The sequence below is a fragment of the Haemaphysalis longicornis genome, unplaced genomic scaffold (assembly GCF_048455015.1).
Source record: "Haemaphysalis longicornis isolate Haplotype H1 unplaced genomic scaffold, Haemaphysalis longicornis Haplotype H1 scaffold_177, whole genome shotgun sequence".
Classification (NCBI taxonomy): Eukaryota; Metazoa; Arthropoda; class Arachnida; order Ixodida; family Ixodidae; genus Haemaphysalis; species Haemaphysalis longicornis.
The window spans coordinates 340619-361155 of NW_027526280.1; the positions used below are offsets into that span (position 1 = coordinate 340619).

The following is a 20537-nucleotide window of genomic DNA, read 5'->3' on the forward strand; positions in this document are numbered from 1 at the left end:
TTAGGGAATGCGCAGTGATATTCAGCAGCTGGACCCATTCCGACCGTTATCGTTGCACGACGACATTTCACTGAAAGAGGTGGCTTTTCACTGAAAGAGGTTTCCATATAGGAACTCAACGCAGCCATTTCTCGTGCCAACAATCGTTCTTCGCCGGGTCAAGAAGAAATAACCTATGAGGGCATTTCTCCCCTGTTCCATCACTCTCGATTGCGTCTCGTGGAATATCATTCAATCTCGCTCTGTGGCACAGTACCTTCCCAGCGGAAACTAGCTAAGCTAGTGGCCATCCTAAAACCTGGTAAACCACCAACGACTGATAACTCTTTCCGACCAATAGTTTTTCTAAGCTGTGTCGCCAAAAGTATGGAGAAAATGATATTCAGAAGAATGACATAGTACCTTGAGAGCGAAAAACTCAATCCACCTCAGATGAACGGCTTTCGCGATAACAGAGCAGCCATTGACAACGTCATTGCTCTAGTTTCATCTCTGGAAGAAGAATTACATAAATGATACGTTCCTATTGCCGTATTTTTAGACGTTAAATAGGCATTTGGCTCAGTTTTTCATGATGCCATTCTTACATCCCTTGCTGCTCTTGGGTTTGGTGGAAAACTTTACGTTTGGATTTCAAATTACCTGCAAGGCGACAACTTTTCATGTCCACGCCAGATGGCCCAACTTCCCACTATAGTATACAAAAAGGAGTACCTCAAGGAGCCGTCTTGAGCCCTCTGCTCTTTAACATTACTCTTATACACCTAATGCGAGTACTCCCACCTGACGTCCACGTCACACTTTATGGGGACAATAGCTGCATCTGGAGTGCATCGGGATCGCGTCGTACCGCACAGCAAAGGCTAAAGAAAGCTCTCGCAAAAATATCTGCGTACCTTTCACCGAGAGGACTCCACCTTTCTTCCGAGAAAAGTGTCGTCATTGCTTTTACTCGCAAGCACATGAAACGATATACACTCGTTCTCAGATGCCGCACCTTACAATATGTGCGAACCCCAAGATTCCTCGGAATCTTAAAGGGGCACTGACACAAAAATTTTGCATCTTGTTTTTTTTGTTGCGATAAGTAGCTAGTGACCTACTTATAACCTGTAGAAACCTCATTTGCTTCAGCGTGCGACGGTTGTTTAATTAGAGGCATTATTAATGCGGCCAGTCGCAGTTTCGGTTTCAGCGAGTGCCGCGAAACGATGGATTTTGTGGATTTTGTGTGAACAAAGCTTACCACGTGACCGTTGGAGGGATATCACAGTTACAGAGCAGAGCCGCCGTAGCACTGTCGAATCCGCATCGACGGCAGTGTCTGCGAATGCCCCCCCGTACTGATCTCGTGAGGCGCCTAATTAAAAAGCGACCGTGGATGTGACGCAGGCGCTGCGAGTGCAAATGCTACCGCGGCTAACGAACGACGCGCGACGCTCGAGACGGTGGGTGGCAAGACGCGCTCTGAGAGCAGCCGGCTGGTCTGCCTACAGGTCCGCCTACAGATGTGTTCGGGTTAGCACTGCGGCGGATATTCGAGTGCCGCTCTCGTAAGCGGTGCAGATGACAATTTTTAATGCAACCCGCCATGGCATCATTAACTCCTTTCTCATGTAAGCCACCATGGTCGGGACTTGGGGACAATTTCATGCAGCGGTACAAGCTATCACTCTAGCTACCTGCGCCGGCGTGGGCCACATCGCGGCCGTGGCCGCCGCCTGCACAGCGACCGTGCGGCTTGCTCAGTGGCCTTTTCGTGCCTCCGGCGCGTTTCCGCATCCAATGGTAATAAACAGTAATAGAAACAGAGTGCCTGGAATCGCTGTAGAACTTTGGTCGCGGCCAGCTGCCCGATGAGCTGACGAAATCACGGCGCCTCCGCCGCCAACGATCGGGTCGTTCGTTCTCGAGAGCAGAAGCTCCGCCGGCCCTCCGATTGGAGCGGCGAGCCGGCAGTGCGGAAGCGGCAAACACAAACTCGTGACGTATTTGGATGTTGTTTATTTACACTTGCGCGTGGTCCTCTGCTGGCCGCTCGGTTGCGTTTCGCACACTTCAAAATTGATTTTAAATATGTTCTAGGCTGTATTCACCGCTGATATTTTGCAGATGATGTATATGTGTTCCCACCAATCTATCTCCGAAGTTATCTCGCCTTCAAAATTTTGTGTCAGTTCCCCTTTAATAAACCGGAATCCTCCCTGGGCTCGTGAAGGGACGAAACTCGGTACAAAAGTAACCGCAATCTCAAAAATCCTGGGGTATCTCACCGGCAGTCGCTGGGGCAGTGACTGTCGCTCTATGGTACTGCTCTGCAAAGCCTACGTCGATGGTCTACTGCGTTACAGCCTCCCTGTCCTCCAGAAGCTCCCGCACACAAGCACAAAGCCGCTAGATGCGGCCAGAAACAAATGCCTCCGCACCTTCTTCGGCCTCCCCAAAGGGTCATCGTGCTTAGGTACGATCGCTCAAGCTTGCTGTCTGCCTCTGGACGTGATTCTACTCCAGGCGACTGTGCGAATAATACATTTGCGTCATCGGCTGCACACCAAAAGCCATATACTAACACGCATGGTTGAAAATGGTAATTCGAGTTTCGGGCAAACACTCAGGACACTAATCTTTCTATTCACTCCCAGGCACCACAAGCAATGCCATCTAATTTTCCACCTGGACCCTTTAGCCCCCCTACATATCAGACGCAGGATCCTAGGAATTGACCCCAAAAAGAGCATGCCTCAAAGTGGACTCCTACAATTACAACTCACCGTGTCAGCCAGCTGTACTGTAAAGCAACCCACGTCTTCACACATGGATCCTGCACACCTGAGCGCAGTTCCTCCGGAATATTTATTCCCTTTACTGGCCAGACGTTCTCCTATCGCCTCGAGCATGCGACATCATCGATGACCGCCGAGCTTCACGCCATCAAGGAAGCTATACGCTACATTTTACGCGAGCAGCTGAAGCAATGGACGGTTTTTACCGACTCGAAGGCGGCTCTCCAAAGCCTGCAACGCAGCGACCGCTTCACAATTCATGAACATGCCTCTCGTGACATCACATACATGCACCACCTTGCCAACGATGCTGGACAACGTATAATGTTTCAGTGGCTTCCCGCTCACTGTGGTGTTCTAGGAAATGAGAAGGCGGATCAAGCTGCTCGCAGGGGCCTGGAAATGCGCAAGGTGAGGAAGATTCACTAAGCGTGATGCCTATGGTGAAGGCACTCGTTTTAATAGAACAGAACCGTCTCTGGTCCCTCCCAGACTACCACCATGCCTTCCTACGCTACATAGGCCCTCACCTCAGGATGAGGCTGCCAAAGGCACTTCCGCGCTGATTAGAGACGTTATACCACCGAATTCGTCTCAACGCAGCGCTTACGAAGTCATACCTTTTTCGACTTGGCGTCACCACAAACCCTTACTGCGACAAATGCAGGTCGCCGTAAACCGTAAAGCATTTGCTGCTGGAATCATCCGCATACATACACGCAAGGTGCAGTCTTGTGCAGAAACCAGAGCGCCTCAGCCCAGGAACAATGACCTGGAGAGTACTTCTATGTCAATGACCATCTCCATCAGCTCAGCGCAAAGCACTGGAGGCGTTGTTTGACTATCTCGACGAGATTGGTGTGATTACAGTGATTTAGAGTTTATAAGCCAGACTTTTTAATCCCGCTACTCCCAAACTGAACGTCATTTTTTTTTGTCTTCGTTTATTTCATCTCTTTCTTCTTCTTTCGTCTGCCCTGTAAGCTATGGGGACTTTTCTTTCCCCCTCCCCCTCCCCCGCCGAGTAGCATGTCGGTGTCGCAATTCCGGCAAACATCTCGGGTTTCGCTTTTAATAAAGAGCCTTCTCTCTCTCTCTCTCTCCCGCCACCAAAATCGGACAGCCGGGATGCCGCCGACGTAGATGGAAAAGCCAAGTCAAGCATACATTGGCTGTACGGCTGCTGTAGGGGCGGCCATAGATGCCACTATGATGACGTCCATACGGTGGAGGTGAACGAGCACAGCGGCGCCTTCCAAAGGCCATAGTGTGCACCATCGGGCCAAGTCTATGATGGTTTGAGGAAAAATTGTCCTGGCGTATACAGCTACATTTCATGGAGGGACATCAGGCATAGTGCTTCGACGATCCCGAATGAACGGAGATGAATAAGCCCCAAATACAGGAGGGGAAGGGAGGCCATTTGTTTTTTCCTGGAGTAGTAATGCCCAAGAATGCAGCTTCGCGCACATAATGCATTGTGGAAGTTGTCATACCTTTCATTTATTTTCATTTATTTTACCCTCAAGGCCGGAGGCATTACAGAGGGGAGTGGGTTACAAACACAAAAGAACTGATAATACAATGCAGCAAAAAAGGTAGTGTATAACAGGCCTATGTGGTTCCTAAAGTAACAATGTTAGCTAAAGTTATGCGAAACTGTTGAAGGTTTTCAATGGCGGCGATTGGTCCGGGAAGGTGGTTCCAGTCACATGCGGTGCGAGGCATGAAAGACTGAGAACAAGATTTTGTGCGACAGGACATGATTGCAACTTTATGACGGTGATCAATGCGGGCAGAAACATATGAAGGCGCAAAAACCAAGACGGAACGCAAGTAGGGATTGTGATAGTATATTCTATGAAATAAACAAAGACGAAAATGCTGACGACGATGGGCGAGCTGGGGCAAATGCAAGGTATTTTTCATGGATGTTACGCTAGATGCTCTACTGTAATTGCCTCTAATAAATCGCGCAGCGTTGGTTTGAACGAGTTCGAGATATTTGATTGACATTTCAGCGCCAGGATCCCATACTGGTGCAGCATATTCTAATTTAGATCTTACCAAGGATGTGTACAAAAGTGTCTTAAGGGAAATAGGAGCAGATGAAAAGTTACGGCGAAGGTATCCAAGCATGCGGTTGGCGTTGTTAATTATTTGTTCAATATGCAATGCCCAAGAAAGCGACGACGTTATGTGAACCCCTAAGTAGCGATACGACGTTACGGCTTCAAGCGGGACGTTGTTGAGATGATAAATGGCTGGAGAAGATGAAATCCGTGAGACACGCATAGTTTTACATTTAGTAGTGTTTAGTTCCATGTGCCACTTCCTACACCATGCGGATACCGCGTCAATATCATGCTGAAGCATGTTAGTGTCGTTATCGTTGATTATTTCTCGAAAAATAACGCAATCATCGTCAAATAGGTTAATACTAGAAGAGACACAATCAGGTAGATCATTAATATAATTTAAAAAGTGAAGGGGGATTAATACCGAGCTTGAGGCACGCCAGAGTGAACAGGGCTAGGAGATGATTCTTGGTCATTACACGTCACGTACTGTGAGCAGTTCAGAAGAAATTGTTCTATCCACAAAAAAGTGTTACTGTCTATGTTAATTTGGCTAAGTTTGAAGAGAAGGGATTTATCGCATACTTTATTGAACGCTTTTGAAAAGTCAAGAAAAAGGCAATCTGCGCATGAACCACGGTCAAGAATGGTGTTAAGATTATGAGTGAAGCAAAGTAACTGCGTTTCGCAAGAGAAAGTCTTCCTGAAACCGTGCTGATAAGGCGAGAAAAAAGAATTTGTTTCAAGGAAAGTTACTAAGTGGGAGTACACGATATTTTCTAAGATTTCACATGGGATGCTGGTTAATGATATGGGTCGGTAATTGTTAGGCGAGTCTTTTTTACCGGACTTATAAATGGGCGCCACCTTCCCGACCTTCCAGTCAGCAGGGACCGTGTGTCTGTCAAGTGACTGCTGAAAAATATGAGCCAAAATAACCGAGGAATGCAATACAGTGTTCTTAAGAAATTTCGCAGTGATAAGGTCAGAGCCGGGAGTTGATGACACTTTCAATGATTCAATAATTTTGGCAACACCTTGTGGATCAATTATGACAGGGTTCATTGGCGGGTAATGATATTCGGTCTCACACGAAGGTAAATCGCGAGAAGAGGTTACAAAATTTTGAGAAAATACACTGTTAAGTACGGATGGACAGTCAACATTCGGTCAAGATTGCCTGGTATACCCCGGCAGCTCAATTGTAAAACACCTTACGAAGAGCCAGCACACACAGGTACCATCACAGGCAGAGGATAGCCAACATTACTGAGGTGGGAGTCTGCAGTTGTTTCGCGAACAAACGCAAGAGGCCATGTAGGGACATGGTTGTCAATGTGGTTGGGTGGTTGATAATCTTTATTGTCACACACACACACACACACACACACACACACACACACACACACACACACACACACACACACACACACACACACACACACACACACACACACACACACACACACACACAAACACACACACACACACACACACACACACACACACACACACACACAAAAGACCCCCAAAGTCCGGGGTTCTGAAAGGAAAAAAAAGATCTATACAGACGTGAGGACCTGACGAACGTGAGCCACCAGAGCTCTCAACGCTCGGCCTGTTCCCTCCAGCTGCGCGAGCCAGTCTTGGAGAGAAGAGGTAGGAAGTGAACGGGGTTTAAGATGAGTTGATAGTGATGGTTGCAAAGCAGAACATTCCCAAAGAACATGCGGCGTATTGGGAAGGCCAGAACACTGCCACCAGAGCTCGCAACGCTCGGCCTGTTCCCTCCAGCTGCGCGAGCCAGTCTTGGAGAGAAGAGGTAGGAGGTGAACGGGGTTTAAGATGAGTTGATAGTGATGGTTGCAAAGCAGAACATTCCCAAAGAACATGCGGCGTATTGGGAAGGCCAGAACACTTAGAGCACCGTGCAGGGCTGCGATGGCCTTCTAATCGATGTAGTATGTGTGGGGTTGGAAGGCTGTTCGTTTGCGCTTGCCGGATAAGACAAGAATCTGCCAGGGGTAACAGGTGAGAGGGAGACAGTAGAGTCTGCCTATCCCTGACTAACTGTTGCACAGTCTGGCGTCGATGTAGAGGGCTTGTCGCGCCTGCGTGGGTGGGTGGAAAGGGGTTGGCCAGGGCGTTTCCGAGTCTCCCGGTTGGGACGGGGCACGAGAGAGCTGATGCGACAGCTCGTTGCCCGGGACGCCCGCCTGACCAGGAACCCACTCCAGGACGTAACTAGTACCAGTGTGTTTGGGCATATGACTGTGGAGTGTACGCATCATATTGCTGGGAAGCAACTGCTCCTGGAACAAGCGAAGAGCATCCTGACAGTCGCTGAGAATCACGTGGTTACCGGGAGTGTCTAAGGATAAGATGGCGTCAGTGATTGCTTGAGCCGCGAGATACAGGACGGAAGGAATGCCCGAATATCTTTTCCGCAAGGGCGGGTGGGCAGGACGAACAACTACTGTGACCTCGCGGGCTTCTTTGGTGGAGAGGGAGGCATCTGGGTACGTAACTGCTAGATCACCGTAGCGGTAACGAAGAGTGCATATTCCAGCTCGACGACGTACTGGATGTGAGGTTGCGGATACGTTGATTGGAACGGTAGGAACTGTTACGCGAGGGAGAGGATACCAAAGGGGCTATGTCTGTGTAATGCAGGGTAAGGATGATACCTCGTAATGAAGTGAGGATAGAAGAATACGGTCATGCCAAGTAAGCTGGACACGAGTGTGTTGGGCCATCAAATGAAGATCAACCTGATCTGACAGTGACGCGAACGGCTGAGCAGCCTTCAATTTAGCGAGGGGTGCGTATCTAGGTACCCCTAGAGCCAGGCGGGTGGCAGGCCTGAGGATCCGCTCAATCTGAGATCGCTGCGATGACTTTAATTTAACGTATGGCAGGGTGTAAAGAATGCGATATATATTAGAGTTCACAAGTCGCGTAATATCGTGTTCTCGTAGGCCTTGGTGACATCGAGTCAGCCGGCAGATTATGTGAGTGAGTTGGGTAATTTGAACCTTACATCGATTGGGCCACTGTGAGGCCTTCCCATCATCCTGCAGGTCAAAGCCGAGGACGCGCAACCAGGCCAGAACACTTACTTATCTGGCCTGTTCTGGCCAGGCCAGAACAGGCCAGAAGGTCCACTTACGAGATCAGCGGCCAGGCGCCCGGGCTGCGCGTGAGAACCCGGCACTCTGTCTGGGGGCTCAGCACTGTGGACTCTACGCCGCAGCCGTCGCCAATTCGTCACGGCGCGCACGGGAGACGGATTGTCTGGCCCACCGAATACCACGGGGATAATCCCCCCATAGAGAACGCAGATGGCGCCGCCGGGTTCCGAGAATCGTCGACGTGACGCGTTGAGGTGGTGGAATTACCGGCGTCGAAGTACGCGCCGCGCGAGACACCATTGTTAACGCGCCCCGGCCGGCACAGTGCACTGTCACCGCCGTTCGCTCTCACCCCACGTGGTCGCGCGGACTTGCTCGTCCGCGAGCGTGCCACTGACCCAAAGATGGCGGCGCCTCATTGAATATTCCGTGCGCGCTGAGTGACAGCTGTCTACATGAATTTGGGCACTCCCTTACGCGTGTACGAACGCTACAGGGGCGTTCCCGAGAGAGTGTGATCTGGAGGTGTTATAAGGCCGAACTTGGCCGTTGGAAAGGGTTCTTGTCTGAGCGCTGAGCTGGGCAGTTCCCGGCGAAACAAGGAGTCTCGACCGTTAAAGCTAGGTTGGGATTTGTGAGCCCCGTAGGCTAGAGGTTAAGATCGCGTCGGAGGTTTAGGGTACAGCGCCGTACCGGCCAACTAGACGGATCTTGCGGCGAGACAGAGTCTCGGCCGTCGTTTCTCGAGCGGTTTGTGTACGCTCCGAGTATACGCCTCGAGCTTCGCGATCGCTGCGCCGCCTGCCGCCACTTCTCCGCGGCGTTGACGGGATTTGCGCTGCGTGACTGACAGGGCCTCGTGCAGTGTTTTGGTTCTATTTCGCTTCTTTTCGCCTTTCCGCGCCCAAAAAAAACTTGTTACGGTGACGACTATAGGAAAAGAGTACGTTTAGGTCACTTAAAAAGCAGCTGCGTCTTCGTAGAGTACGCGATCGCCTGCAAGAGCTACCCGGGGACGCGGTTCTGCGCGCTTCGTCGCCGCTCTTCCGGGCGTCGGCGACGGCAGCAACATATCACCCCTGTCACCTCCAAAACATCAGGCACAAATGAATTCTACTGACGCCTCGTTTAGACCTGATACTGGCACAATGAGAGGTTGGCTTCATTTTGCAGCGTGGACAACGAATTCGGCTTCGTTTCGCATATATACGCCGGAGAAAGATATGTTTCGGGGATGTGATTACCCAATCCCGGACAATAACTTATGCCTTTTATAAGAATATAAACCATGCGAAAATGTAAAGTATATTCCAAGCCTGTGCGCCATTAAATATGTGCCCACACACGCCATATAGCAAGAACCAAGGAAATAAAACCACAGAAAAATAAATGCTGTGCCAATGCGGAATTTAGAAACATAATAGCTCTAACGGAAATGAAAAAAAAAACAGTGCAGCTTCTGGCATGCTAAAGACGTTCGTCTAAACTTAAGTCAGGTAGGTTTCACTAGACCAACTATACGCGAAATGCACTGCTATTTCGCGAGAAATCGGGGGGGGGGGAAGAGGGGGGGTGCGGGGAGGGGGACGCCGTGTACAAATGCCGAGCGGAATCAAGCAATGAACGTTTTAGTAATCCCACACATGAATCTCGCGTTCACTTTCCTTTTGTTTTTCTACTTCAACGAAGAGCTGATCGTACGGCGGACGCATTTTTGGAAGTATACAGGGTAGGCTGTTCAACAAGCGATGAAATGTATCGTTGGAAGAGTGTGGTATGTGATAAGGCCCTCTGATTTCAGTTTCTGGTTTATTCTGCAGGCTCCCTGTGCCATATGACGATATTTCGAAGAAGCATTAGTCGCGGACGCGGATTATATTGTAAGCCCGTCTCCGCGCTGCTCGCAGAGGATATATGTAGCAGATGAAAGTCTGCGGGCGCGCACCTCACGACAAGACGACTCTGTCGTGTGCTGATCCCCGAGTATAATTATGCATTGTCCATCGATCGTACTTTTGTTGAATATTCCCGAAATTAACACAGACTGGCTTGTAAATGGTGGTGATCAACATCTGAGGTATAATATTGGCAAACGTAACTGGTGTGCTGTCAGGTATGAGTGCTCCGCTGATTATGTAAGCGCACAAAACCAATTTAAATCGTAGTGTATAGCCGTAGCATGAACATCTGAGGAACCGGTGGTTACGGAGACACGACTAGTAAATTCAGGTCAGTGTAACTACAATCGGCTCCATCATACGCCGGTTCCGCGACGCTGGCCTGTGACACACACCTGGCGCTTATACAGACCGAAAATACCACACTAAGATCGCGTCGGAAACATTTACACTCTCGTAAACACACCCCATTTGCGAACAGAGTGTAAATCTCAGTAAAACCGGTAAACAAACGGTAAATCTCAGTCGTGAACGTGCCGCAAAAGCAGCTGCGGCACTGGGGAGCGGGGCGCGGACTCCCGCGCCTGCTTTCGAAACGGGCCGCTAGGGGGATTTCAGTGGCGCCCCTACAGGCCGCGCTCGAGGCGTATAGGAGAGTTAGACGAAGTTTAGAAGCTCGAGTGATTTGTGCGCACTTAGAGCCAGCGTCTAGCTGAGGTTTTTCCTTTTATTACTCACGTACCCAGTTTTCCTACTGTAAATAGCTGTATATAAACTCTTCGTTTCACTTAATCAACCCCAACGCCTCGAGTTCGTCCATTCGACCGCCGCCTCCAAGAACTTCAACACCATCGCCCTGCCAGCCTCCTGCCAAATCAACCGGAGCCCGGGCGATTGGGTTCCTGATCGACACCGCACTTCGGTGAAACGAACCACAACCATCTTTACTGAGGCCTTACGTGGAAGAGGGGTGGCATCAAACGTGAGTTCTATTTGGGAATGTTGGTCGCTAGGTTTATCCAGCAACCGCTCGTCAGTGACTACTAGGTACTCATATTCCTGCAGAGAAAGTGTAAGACCTACGCTTCACCCGAAAAAGTAGACGACATCAATGCCAGCCTGAAGTGTGTCGGACAGTTCAGCTGGGCTGCCGGTAGAACACCACAGGGTTATATGGTCAGCGTACAGTCCAAATGAAAGATTAGGAATGGAATGAAGCAGACGAGGCAGGGGGCGAAGTGCTAAGTTGAAAAGAGTAGGGGACAGGACAGATCCCTGCGGAACGCCCCTGGTAGGAGTCCAGGGGGTTTGGCGGTAGTCCTCTAATACCAGAGAGTTGAGTCGTGTGGTCAGAAAATTGTGAATGTAGTTGTACAGTCGGGAGCTAGGCGTAGGTATCCGGATTCGTTCAAGAATGGCAGAGTGAAAAACTGCATCAACCGCCTTTTGGAAGTCTAGACTCACTATTGCTCTAAGTTGGGCTGCACTCGGATATGCATACACCTCTTGTTGGATTCGTAGCATTGTATCCTGTGTTGACCTGTGAGTGCGGAACCCAGTCATAGTCCACTCAAAGAACTGGGTATGTTCGAGAAGCCAAGTGAGAAGATGCAGGACCATACGTTCCATCAGTTTTCCAACACAGGACGTAAGTGAAATTGGGCATAGACTGTTCAAAGCAAGTGATTTTTCTGGTTTAGCGATGGAGCGGATGTTAGCAGTTTTCCACTCAGGAGGAATAGAGCCTGTTCGCCATGCTTCATTGATGAAATGTACAAAAATTTCCAGAGCGGACTCCGGAAGGTTCCTTGAATGGGAGTATGTCATCATGCCCGATCCTGGTGCTGTGTGTCGTTTGCAATCGGTCAGTGCTGCGCGCAGTTCAGCAAACGTAAATTCTGCGTCAATGGGTTCTTGAGTGGGACAAGTGACAGAATGTGGGGAAGGAGGCAAAAAAGGAAAAGGAAAGAAAGTCGCTTTAAGTTTGCCAGCCAAATCAGCCAAGGTAAGACCTGTCTGCATCCGCAACGTCGTGATGTGCGTGGATCGTCGTTCCTGTCCGGACACAGAACGGATAATTTGCCAAATTCGAGTTGTATGCAGCGCTCCACTCAGAGAGTCACAGAAAGAGCCATTTGGATGTTTCAAGAGTGCGAGAATATTCTAGAGCATCGATTGTGAGGGCATCGATGCGTGCTTTGAGGGAGCGATTGTGCTTATTTATTCCGCTTCCACCGGCGCATAAGCGCTAGACGCTGATCCCAAAGGCGTAAAAGATGTGCATCAACTGTCGGACGTGTGTCGGAGAGAGCAATAAGCTTGGTGTGGTGTCGAGAGGCGTGAAGAATTGCCGAATTCCAGGTACCTAAATCAAATATCACAGCCGTATCGATTGAGTGCCGGAACCTACTCCAATCAGTGAGGCGAGCACTTCGCGGTGATGGAATTAAAGCACCATTCAAGGGTACAGTTGTGTGAATACTATGATGATAACTGCGAAGAGAATTATCTTGGAGCTCCCATATAGCCGAATGTAAGCCTATTTCGCAAATGTGATCGGGAACTGTATCTCTTTGGCAACTATCGCCTTGTCGTGTGGGACTGGTTACGTCATTAAGCAGAGATAATCGGAGTTGCTGAGTTACCCTCCTTGAGAGTTGACCTGATGGTGAGGTGTAGGTGTAAAGCCAATCGGAATGTGGGGCGTTAAAATCCCCAGCCCAAACAACACCATGATCGCGGTAGGAGCGGAGGAGCTTACCTACCCACCCCAAAGCGGGTCTCGCCTTAGGAAGCCAATACGAATTCATAACAACTAGTGATGCAGAGCATCAAGGAAATTTAATGAGAGTAAGGACCGATTCCGGCGTGGTCGAGTTGTATGCGGAAATATCTACCTGGTAAGTTGGTAATGTGCGGAGGACATCTGTCACAACATAGGTACAGGGATTGGGATCGCGGCGAGCGGGTATACTGGGCTGTATGAATGAATCGTAGCCAGCAATGTTGTATACACCGTGGGTTTCCTGGATGAGTATGATAGATGGAGGGTGTGGGAGGGATTGAAGGTAAAGCCTAAAAGCAGAGATTTTACGGCGGAGTTCGCGACAGTTTTAGTGCACTATAAGTGGAGGAGCCATGTCCAGTTCACAGTATTTTTCGAGTCCGTAGATAGATCGAAGGTCACGTACTCCGTTCGTGATAGTCTCAAGAGCACCGGGCGGTAGGTCCAGGGCCGCGTAGCTAAGCGCGGCACGCGACAAGCCGCTGAAGGAGTTCATGTTGACGCCGGAAATGTTGATCATGTGCTTGGTAGTGCTTTTCTTGTGCTTGAAGCAGCGGTAGAAACAGTTGGTGAAGCAGCTGTGCCAGGCCCGTTGGTTGCATGGTAGCCATAGCGGAAACCTCCTGTGCAGGTGGTCGCCCGGTGTGTGGCTGTTCCCGCCGCGCAGCGCGGAGTCGCTTGAGGAGGGCGGTATGCCGCGCTTTCGTTTCTTCAAGTCGTCGTCGAAAGTCCTCTGCTTCTTGCGCGAGGTTTTCCAACACGTCTTGAATAGTGGCTTCATCTTGCAGGATGCCCTTCAGTGGAGGTTGTTCCTTTGTAGCACGACTTGATGTACTTGCAGTCTCTTCGAGCTGGGTGAGCCGCGCAACCCGCTGGCGGGCGGAGCGCAACGCATTGGCAATACGACAACGGTGATCGTGGCCTTTGAGGAGCTGAAGGTACCCAATTATGTGTGCTATGAAACGGTACTCCTCCGGTGCAGCCTATACCGCAAGCACATTGACGTGTGGAGACAGTGTGGTAGGGTCGGACACAGGAGGGACGTATGCACCAATCCCAGTGCTAAAGTGTGTTTCGACTGCGGCGTTAACAACCCGACAGAGGGGCACGACTCTAAGGTCAACTGCAGGATCTGCGGGCGGACACACCCAACAGGCGATCGCGACTGCAAGCATCGGTACAAGGTACCTTACGTGGTGACCTGGTGGTAGTGGGAAAGGAAGATGGAGGATAGCGTGCAAGACGGCAGCTGCCAATCCCGGACGAGTTCCCGAAACTGAAGACGTCAGTGGAGAGAGCAACAACAGCTACTACCGAGTGGAGCACGTCACGTTCCAGGAAGAACAGCAGGGACCCAAGCGCGAGTCGCCAGCGCGGCAGATCCAAGTCAGGAGAGCGCATAAGCTGGGCGGACGCCATCAAAGCAGGAATTAGGAAGAGGGATCCATTGCTGCAGCAGAGCCCAGGGCCGAACGGCAGAGGTAACAGCGGGGACAAGAAAGGCGACAAGAGGGACGAGGAGATGGAGCTACTCAAGAATAGCGTAGTCATGCTTAGCAGAGCAAACGAGTTACTCAACAGAAAAGTTGCGAGCTCGCGGCAGTGCTGGAGAAGTCCAACAAGGAAGTGATGGCGCTCAAGCTGGGTGTACCGGGACGACCCACGCCGACACAACAGTTGGCGGAGGAGCGGCAATGCGAGCGGCGACAACAGCAGCCGCCGCATCTACAGGCAGAGCGGGTGCAGACCCCGGCCACTGCAGCCCCTCAGGCTATGGAATAAGAGACTGTGGAAGACGAGACGACGACGGTGGCAGCGGGACCGGTGCCCAAGAGGAGATCCACCAAATACCTCAAAGAGAGGAGAATCATAGAGAGGCTCAACACAATGGAAGAGCAACACAACGCGACAATTATTGCATTCAACGAGCACTTTGCGAACTTTCACACCGCTCTACTACAAATCATGGTAGTGCTGCAGGCGTCAGGAGGACAAGTACCAAGCCAGCAACACCACCCACCGCAAGCATGGATAGAGCAGCAACAACATCAGCTACAGCAATAGGAACCACGCGAGGCCTCCTGGTCTGGCAGTGGAATTGTAACGGCTTCGCCAGAAGGAAGGCAGTCCTGCAGCAACACCTGGAACAGACAATCGTGAGGCCCGACGTCATCGTACTGCAGGAGACCTTTACCGAGGAGGTCAAGCTTCCAGGCTACAAGGCGAGCGTCAGCACGCCGAGCCTGCGGGACACTACCGGCAGCACCGGTAGAGGGGCCTGCACCCTGGTGAGGAAGGACATCACTTTCCTAGAGCACGAGGTACTCGGTGTGAACAGCCTGATTGAGCCCACTTTCATCGAGGTGGTAACCGGGAAGAAGAGTAGAAAGGATAACACATTCATCCTAAACGTGTATAGCAGCCCGGCACACAGGAAACAGAAGTTCAAGGCTTTGCTCCACAAGGCTAACCGCATCACCGGCCCGAGCAACAGACTGGTCTTGTGCGGAAAGTTTAAAGCGCCGAACCAGGCCTGGGGTTATAGCAGTACACTTGTGAAGGGCCGGGAACTCCTGCAGGACGCGACCGACCTTGGGCTGACCCTGATCACCAACCCGGCGGACCCCACCCGGATGGGCAATTCGGTCGCCCGAAACACGACGCCGGACCTCGCATTCGTTCGGAGCGGTGGCAGCGACAATGCGGACACGGGGGACTTGGGCTGGTGGAACACGGGGCACGAGCTGGGCAGCGAGCACTACATCGTGGAAATCGCCGTCCCACTCAGCAGTGGCGACACGGGCACCAACTCCAGCAACTGCGTCAGGACGCACAAAATCACCGACTGGGACGCCTTCCAATGGTCCCTACCGGGCGAGACGGTGGTGATCGAGGACATCGAGGGGATGACGGAGGGGCTCATGGAGCGGGCCGCTGCAGCGACCAGAGAGATTGAGACGGATGCCAGTGTCGAGCGAGTGGGCAACCGACTGGCCCACCTCACCAAGACCAAGAAAGCCCTCCCGGCGAGGTGGAAAGCGCAACGCACCAACAGGAAGCTCCGCCAGGAGATCACGGAGCTAAACCGAGGGATCGAGGCCCACTGCAGAACACTGAGCGCCCAGCGATGGCACGAGATCTGCAGCGCGGCGGACAGGCAGATGCACTGCGGCCGGACGTGGACCCTGCTGCGGCACCTCCTGGACGAAACCAAGACCAAGTCGCACCAGCGAGACCGGCTAACCAGGAGCATGCACGCAGCGATCACGGAATGCAGGGAGGACGAGGTGAGAAGGCGCCTGGACGCAAAGTACCTCCCGGCCACCCCAGCGGTGCATCACCCGGACTACCAGGGTGCGGCGAACTCGCGCCTGGACAGAGACATTGAGGTATGGGAGGTCCGAGCAGCCCAGCACGACATCAATACCAGTTCGGCGGCAGGCCCAGATCGAGTGACGAACAAGGTGCTGAAGAATCTCGGCGAGTCGGCGATCGCGAGCCTGACGGACTACTACAACCGGTGCTGGCGGGCTGGGACTCTCCCCTGGCAATGGAAAGCGGCCAAAACCATCCTGATCCCCAAGCTGCGCAAGCCGTAGGACATTGGAAGCCTCCGACCCATCTCGCTCACGTCCTGCGTGGGCAAGGTGATGGAGCACGTCCTGATGAACAGGTGGCAGCGGTACCTGGACGCTATGACCCAGCTCAAGAGCGAAATTTTGGACAACACTAGGACGAGGGACAACCGTGCCGTGCTCGGCCTGGACCTGCAGAGCGCCTCTGATAAGGTGACCCACTCTACGATTCTGGCGCAGGTGTCGAGGCTGAACACGGGTGAGCGAGCGATCGTACAGACACATCAGGGATTTTCTCTCGGGTCGCACGGTGGAAATACACGCTGGCGACCTTTAGCTGCCGGAGAAGAAGCTTGGCAGCGTGGGGATCCCGCAAGGGTCGGTTCCACCGCTGCTGTTTAACGTATTGATGATCGGAGTGGCTGTCCCCGCGTCAGCGGGGTAAGGCACACCATCTACGCCGACGATATCACGCTCTGAGACAAGGGAGGCAGCGACGCCCACATTGAAGACACGCTACAGGCGGCGGTGGACGCCATCAAGGAGCAACTGGACGGCTCGGAGCTGGTGTGTTCACCGAGCAAGTCGGAGTTGCGAGTGGTGCCACCGAATGGAGTGAGAATGAAGAAGCGAGACCCGCGAAGGGACAGCAAGAAAATCATGATACGAACAACCGGCGGCCAGGTGATCCCACATGTCGAAAAGACACGGGTGCTGGCCATGCTCCTAGAGCGAAGCAGAGCCAACGGCGAAACCATCAACCGCCTAACTGCCAAAGTCAACACGGCCATACGCCTGACAAAGAGGTTATCGAGCAGAAGAGCCGGAGGCATGAAGGAGGCTAGCCTCACGCGGCTGGTCGAGTCCTTTGCCATGAGTCATATTGCCTATACCGTGGCCTTCCACAATTGGAAGGTACACGAGCGCAACAGGATCAACGTGCTCATACGAAGGGCCTACAAGGCCGCACTCGGGCTTTTCGACTGTGCAAGCACGGAGAAGCTCCTGTCACTGTGGGTGCACAACACTCTCGAGGAGATTGCAGAAGCCCAGAGAACGACCCAGCTGGAGCGGCTCTCGGGCAAGAGAACCGGCCGGCAGGTGCTCCGTAACCTAGGACTGGAGCCGAAGAGAGCGGACGAGGAGATTGCGGTAGGAGCGGAGGTACCAGAGTGTGTGCGGAGACACGTGCAAGTGTGCCTGATACCCAAGAACGTAAAGCCTCAGTACAACAGGGAGCGGACGGCGGCAAGGGCCAGGGCCTTGACCGACCTCCACGCCACAGACAGCGGTGCCGTATATGTGGACGCGGCGGAATATCAGGATAGGAGGGGAGCTTTCGCCGCGGCGGTGGTCAGTGCAGGCACCGGCAAGACGAAGGCGGCGGCGAGCGTGTGCACATGGTCGGCGCATAAGGCCGAGGAGGTAGCCATCGCCCTGGCCCTCGCCCACCCCGGATGCACGACCGTGCTGAGTGATTCCAGGATCGCGGTGCGGAACTACGCCAGTGGCAGTGTCTGTGTGGCAGCAGTGCGGGTTCTGCACGCGGTGAGCCTAACGGACAGAGCGGTGACAATCAAGTGGTTCCCGGCCATCATTGGAAGGGACGTGTCGGCCGAGGGAACGCAAGCCACAACGACACGGTCAACAAGGCAGCGCGAGGTTTCACATACCGCCCCGCCCAACCGGCCGACTCGACGGAGTGGTGGTGCGAAGCCAAAGACAGGATGGCAGAGTATAGTAAAGTGTTCAACTGGTATAGACTAGGGCGCAGGACTATGCCCCCGCCTCACCCGGGCCTGACCCGAAGCGAGGCGGTGACGTTCCGGCAACTGCAGACTGGGTCGCTATCCATGCCGGTGCGCACGAAACACGTGTGCTCTAGCGTACATGTCAGTGACTTGTGTCGCGTGTGTGAATCGGAAAGGGCTACTGCGGCCCACATTTTGTGGGACTGTGAGCAGAACCCGAGGGCGGCACGAACAGTGACGGCAATCCCGCTGTTGCTTGCAGCCGCTGCGGGAAGCGACCAACCGGAACAACAGACACCGGCCGTCCAGTGGATTTTGGCTGCCCTCAAAAAGCAGCGCCCGAGCGAAAGCGCCAGGTGCTCGATACCATCCCAGCACAGGGACAGGCGCGGGTGCCAGAAGGCGGGAGTAGCGAGGGCTGCTCGCCGAGTAAAGGACACCACGCCGAGATGATGTGTGGCCGCATCGCGATTACCCTCCCCTCGTGGGGCTTGGATAGTCATCCGCAGGATGATCAAATAGTCTTTTCACTCACTCACTCACTCACTCACCCTGCAGAATACAAAAGCGTTTCCTCACCCAGTCCCCCATCATTTTACTTTTACTACAGATTACTTTTCCGAATGCCAGCTTTGTTCACAATCCGGTAGTCTACGTTTTACCATAAATGCACCATTAGCCGTGTTCCAACCTTCCACCCTCTCCGATCCCGTCTTCGCGCCCTGAACTGTCTGGGAACTTGGTCACCAGCACATCACCGACCAGGAACTCCTCGCCTTCTTAGAGAAGCTTGCCTGATCATCTCATGGTTTCCTGGACTTGGGCAGCACACCCACTTCAGCGCATCAACGAAACATGTTCAACTACAGCTACTTCCACACAGCCAATAGTTATGTATCTTTCTTTTAAGCGATGCGCCATCAGATTATTTTGGTTAACATCAAGATTCATTACATAGCTACTTTATGATGGAGGGACGGACACGTCTTCAGCACGATCCCCAAGCTATGGGATAACGGAGGGAGAGTTTAGCTTCTGAGCCAATCCCGAGACGTGAGTGGTTGTAATGAAAATACTTCCGTCACATGGACATTGCCGAGAGGTTTTTAGATTATTTCTATAGACCTAAGTACTACCGAAACATAATATAATTACACTCCACGTAACTTATACAAGTAGTGACCAGTGCATGCATTTAAATCCGAAAAGACTGCCGTTTAAATATTGCACAGTTCGGATCTTGCAGGACAATCGGCTGAAAACCCGAACGTGTAGAGTACTAGGTAGAAAAGACAAGAAAGCTCTCTTGTTATACGCCTTATTCCATGCACCTGACGTCAAGCGCGTGGAGCTGTACAAGAAGTATTCCCAACGTGGTGTCAGCAGTCGGTTGTGCTGACCGCTGTTCACCGCTTGAAAGGCACGTCAACACACCGAACAGCCACCCCTCGTTCTGAAATTGCAGCTAACCTCTCGTTCAGCCGCTTCTGCCTCGTCTACGGGCCTTCCCTCGACCACAGACTAGCCTGCGACCTTCTCCGGAGAATCATCTTGGACGGACAACAAAAACGACGGCCCTGTCTCGTTCCATATCACAGCACCTGACCCGTTGCTTAGAAATCTTAATTACCTTCAAGCTGACCACACACCAACAGAAGAACTTAAGCATAGTGCTTAAGGGCTTCGAGGACAACAAAATACCTCCCCGATACATCGTGTACGAGCGAGCGAAATTCCACACCTGGGTCAAGCCTGATGATGAGTCCGTGGAAGATTTTGCTACAGGCCTGCATGCACCAGCAGGGACTTGTAACTAGGTTGAGCCCCGCGAAGACTGGTAATGGACCTCAAGAACCCCAAACTGTCACAAACTATGTAGCTTGACCCCAGCTTAGAACTCATGATCATCATCATCATCAGCCTATCTACGCCCACTGCAGGGCAAAGGCTACTCCTATGGATTTCCATTCGTCCCGGTCCTGCGCTAACTGCGTCCAATTTATCCCCGCAAACTTCTTGATCTAATCTGCTCACCTAACTTTCTGCCGCCCCTGCGACGCTTGTCATCTCTCGGTATACAATCTATTACCCTTAACACGGTCGCTCGATGGAAACAAGCACCTTGTTCCCATCGAGGGGCCGCGGCTCGTGCTTTTATAGCCCTTGAGATCCTTTCAGCCGCCAGCTGTGCAAGTTTCTTCAATCAAGAACATCCACTAGCCGCTGTTTGAACTCGACGAATTGCTAGTGTATTGCATCAGACGATCCGCTGAAGAGGGGGATGTAAGGTGACTCATCGCTGCTGCTTTGGCCGGCCTCAAGTAGCTCCTGGTGACTTTGACGCCGACAGCCGGATGACATTCCACCCGCCCGATCAGAGCGGCGCAGGTTTGTGGCAGTCGCGCGTTTTTGGGTCAGGTGCTCAGGCACAAAAGGCGAGAGGTACTCGCAATTACTTTTCTGGTAAACATGTCAGTACACTGATTACTGGTGGATCCCCGGATCGAATGCCGAATGAAATCACCGCGAATTTAAA

At 52.2% G+C, this 20537-nt stretch overlaps 1 protein-coding gene across 1 annotated transcript; it reads left to right on the plus strand.

The window, feature by feature from the left end:
* The first annotated feature begins 14702 nt into the window (after positions 1-14702).
* On the plus strand, positions 14703-16274 carry LOC144166528 (uncharacterized). Its single transcript, XM_077696035.1, has one exon. The coding sequence runs from the start codon at positions 14703-14705 to the stop codon at positions 16272-16274; it is 1572 nt and encodes a 523-aa protein (XP_077552161.1).
* The last annotated feature ends 4263 nt before the right edge of the window (positions 16275-20537 follow it).

Bases quoted from the DNA above. Each gene is read 5' to 3' on its own strand.
- LOC144166528 (XM_077696035.1), top strand. From the start codon at position 14,703: ATGGATAGAGCAGCAACAACATCAGCTACAGCAATAGGAACCACGCGA.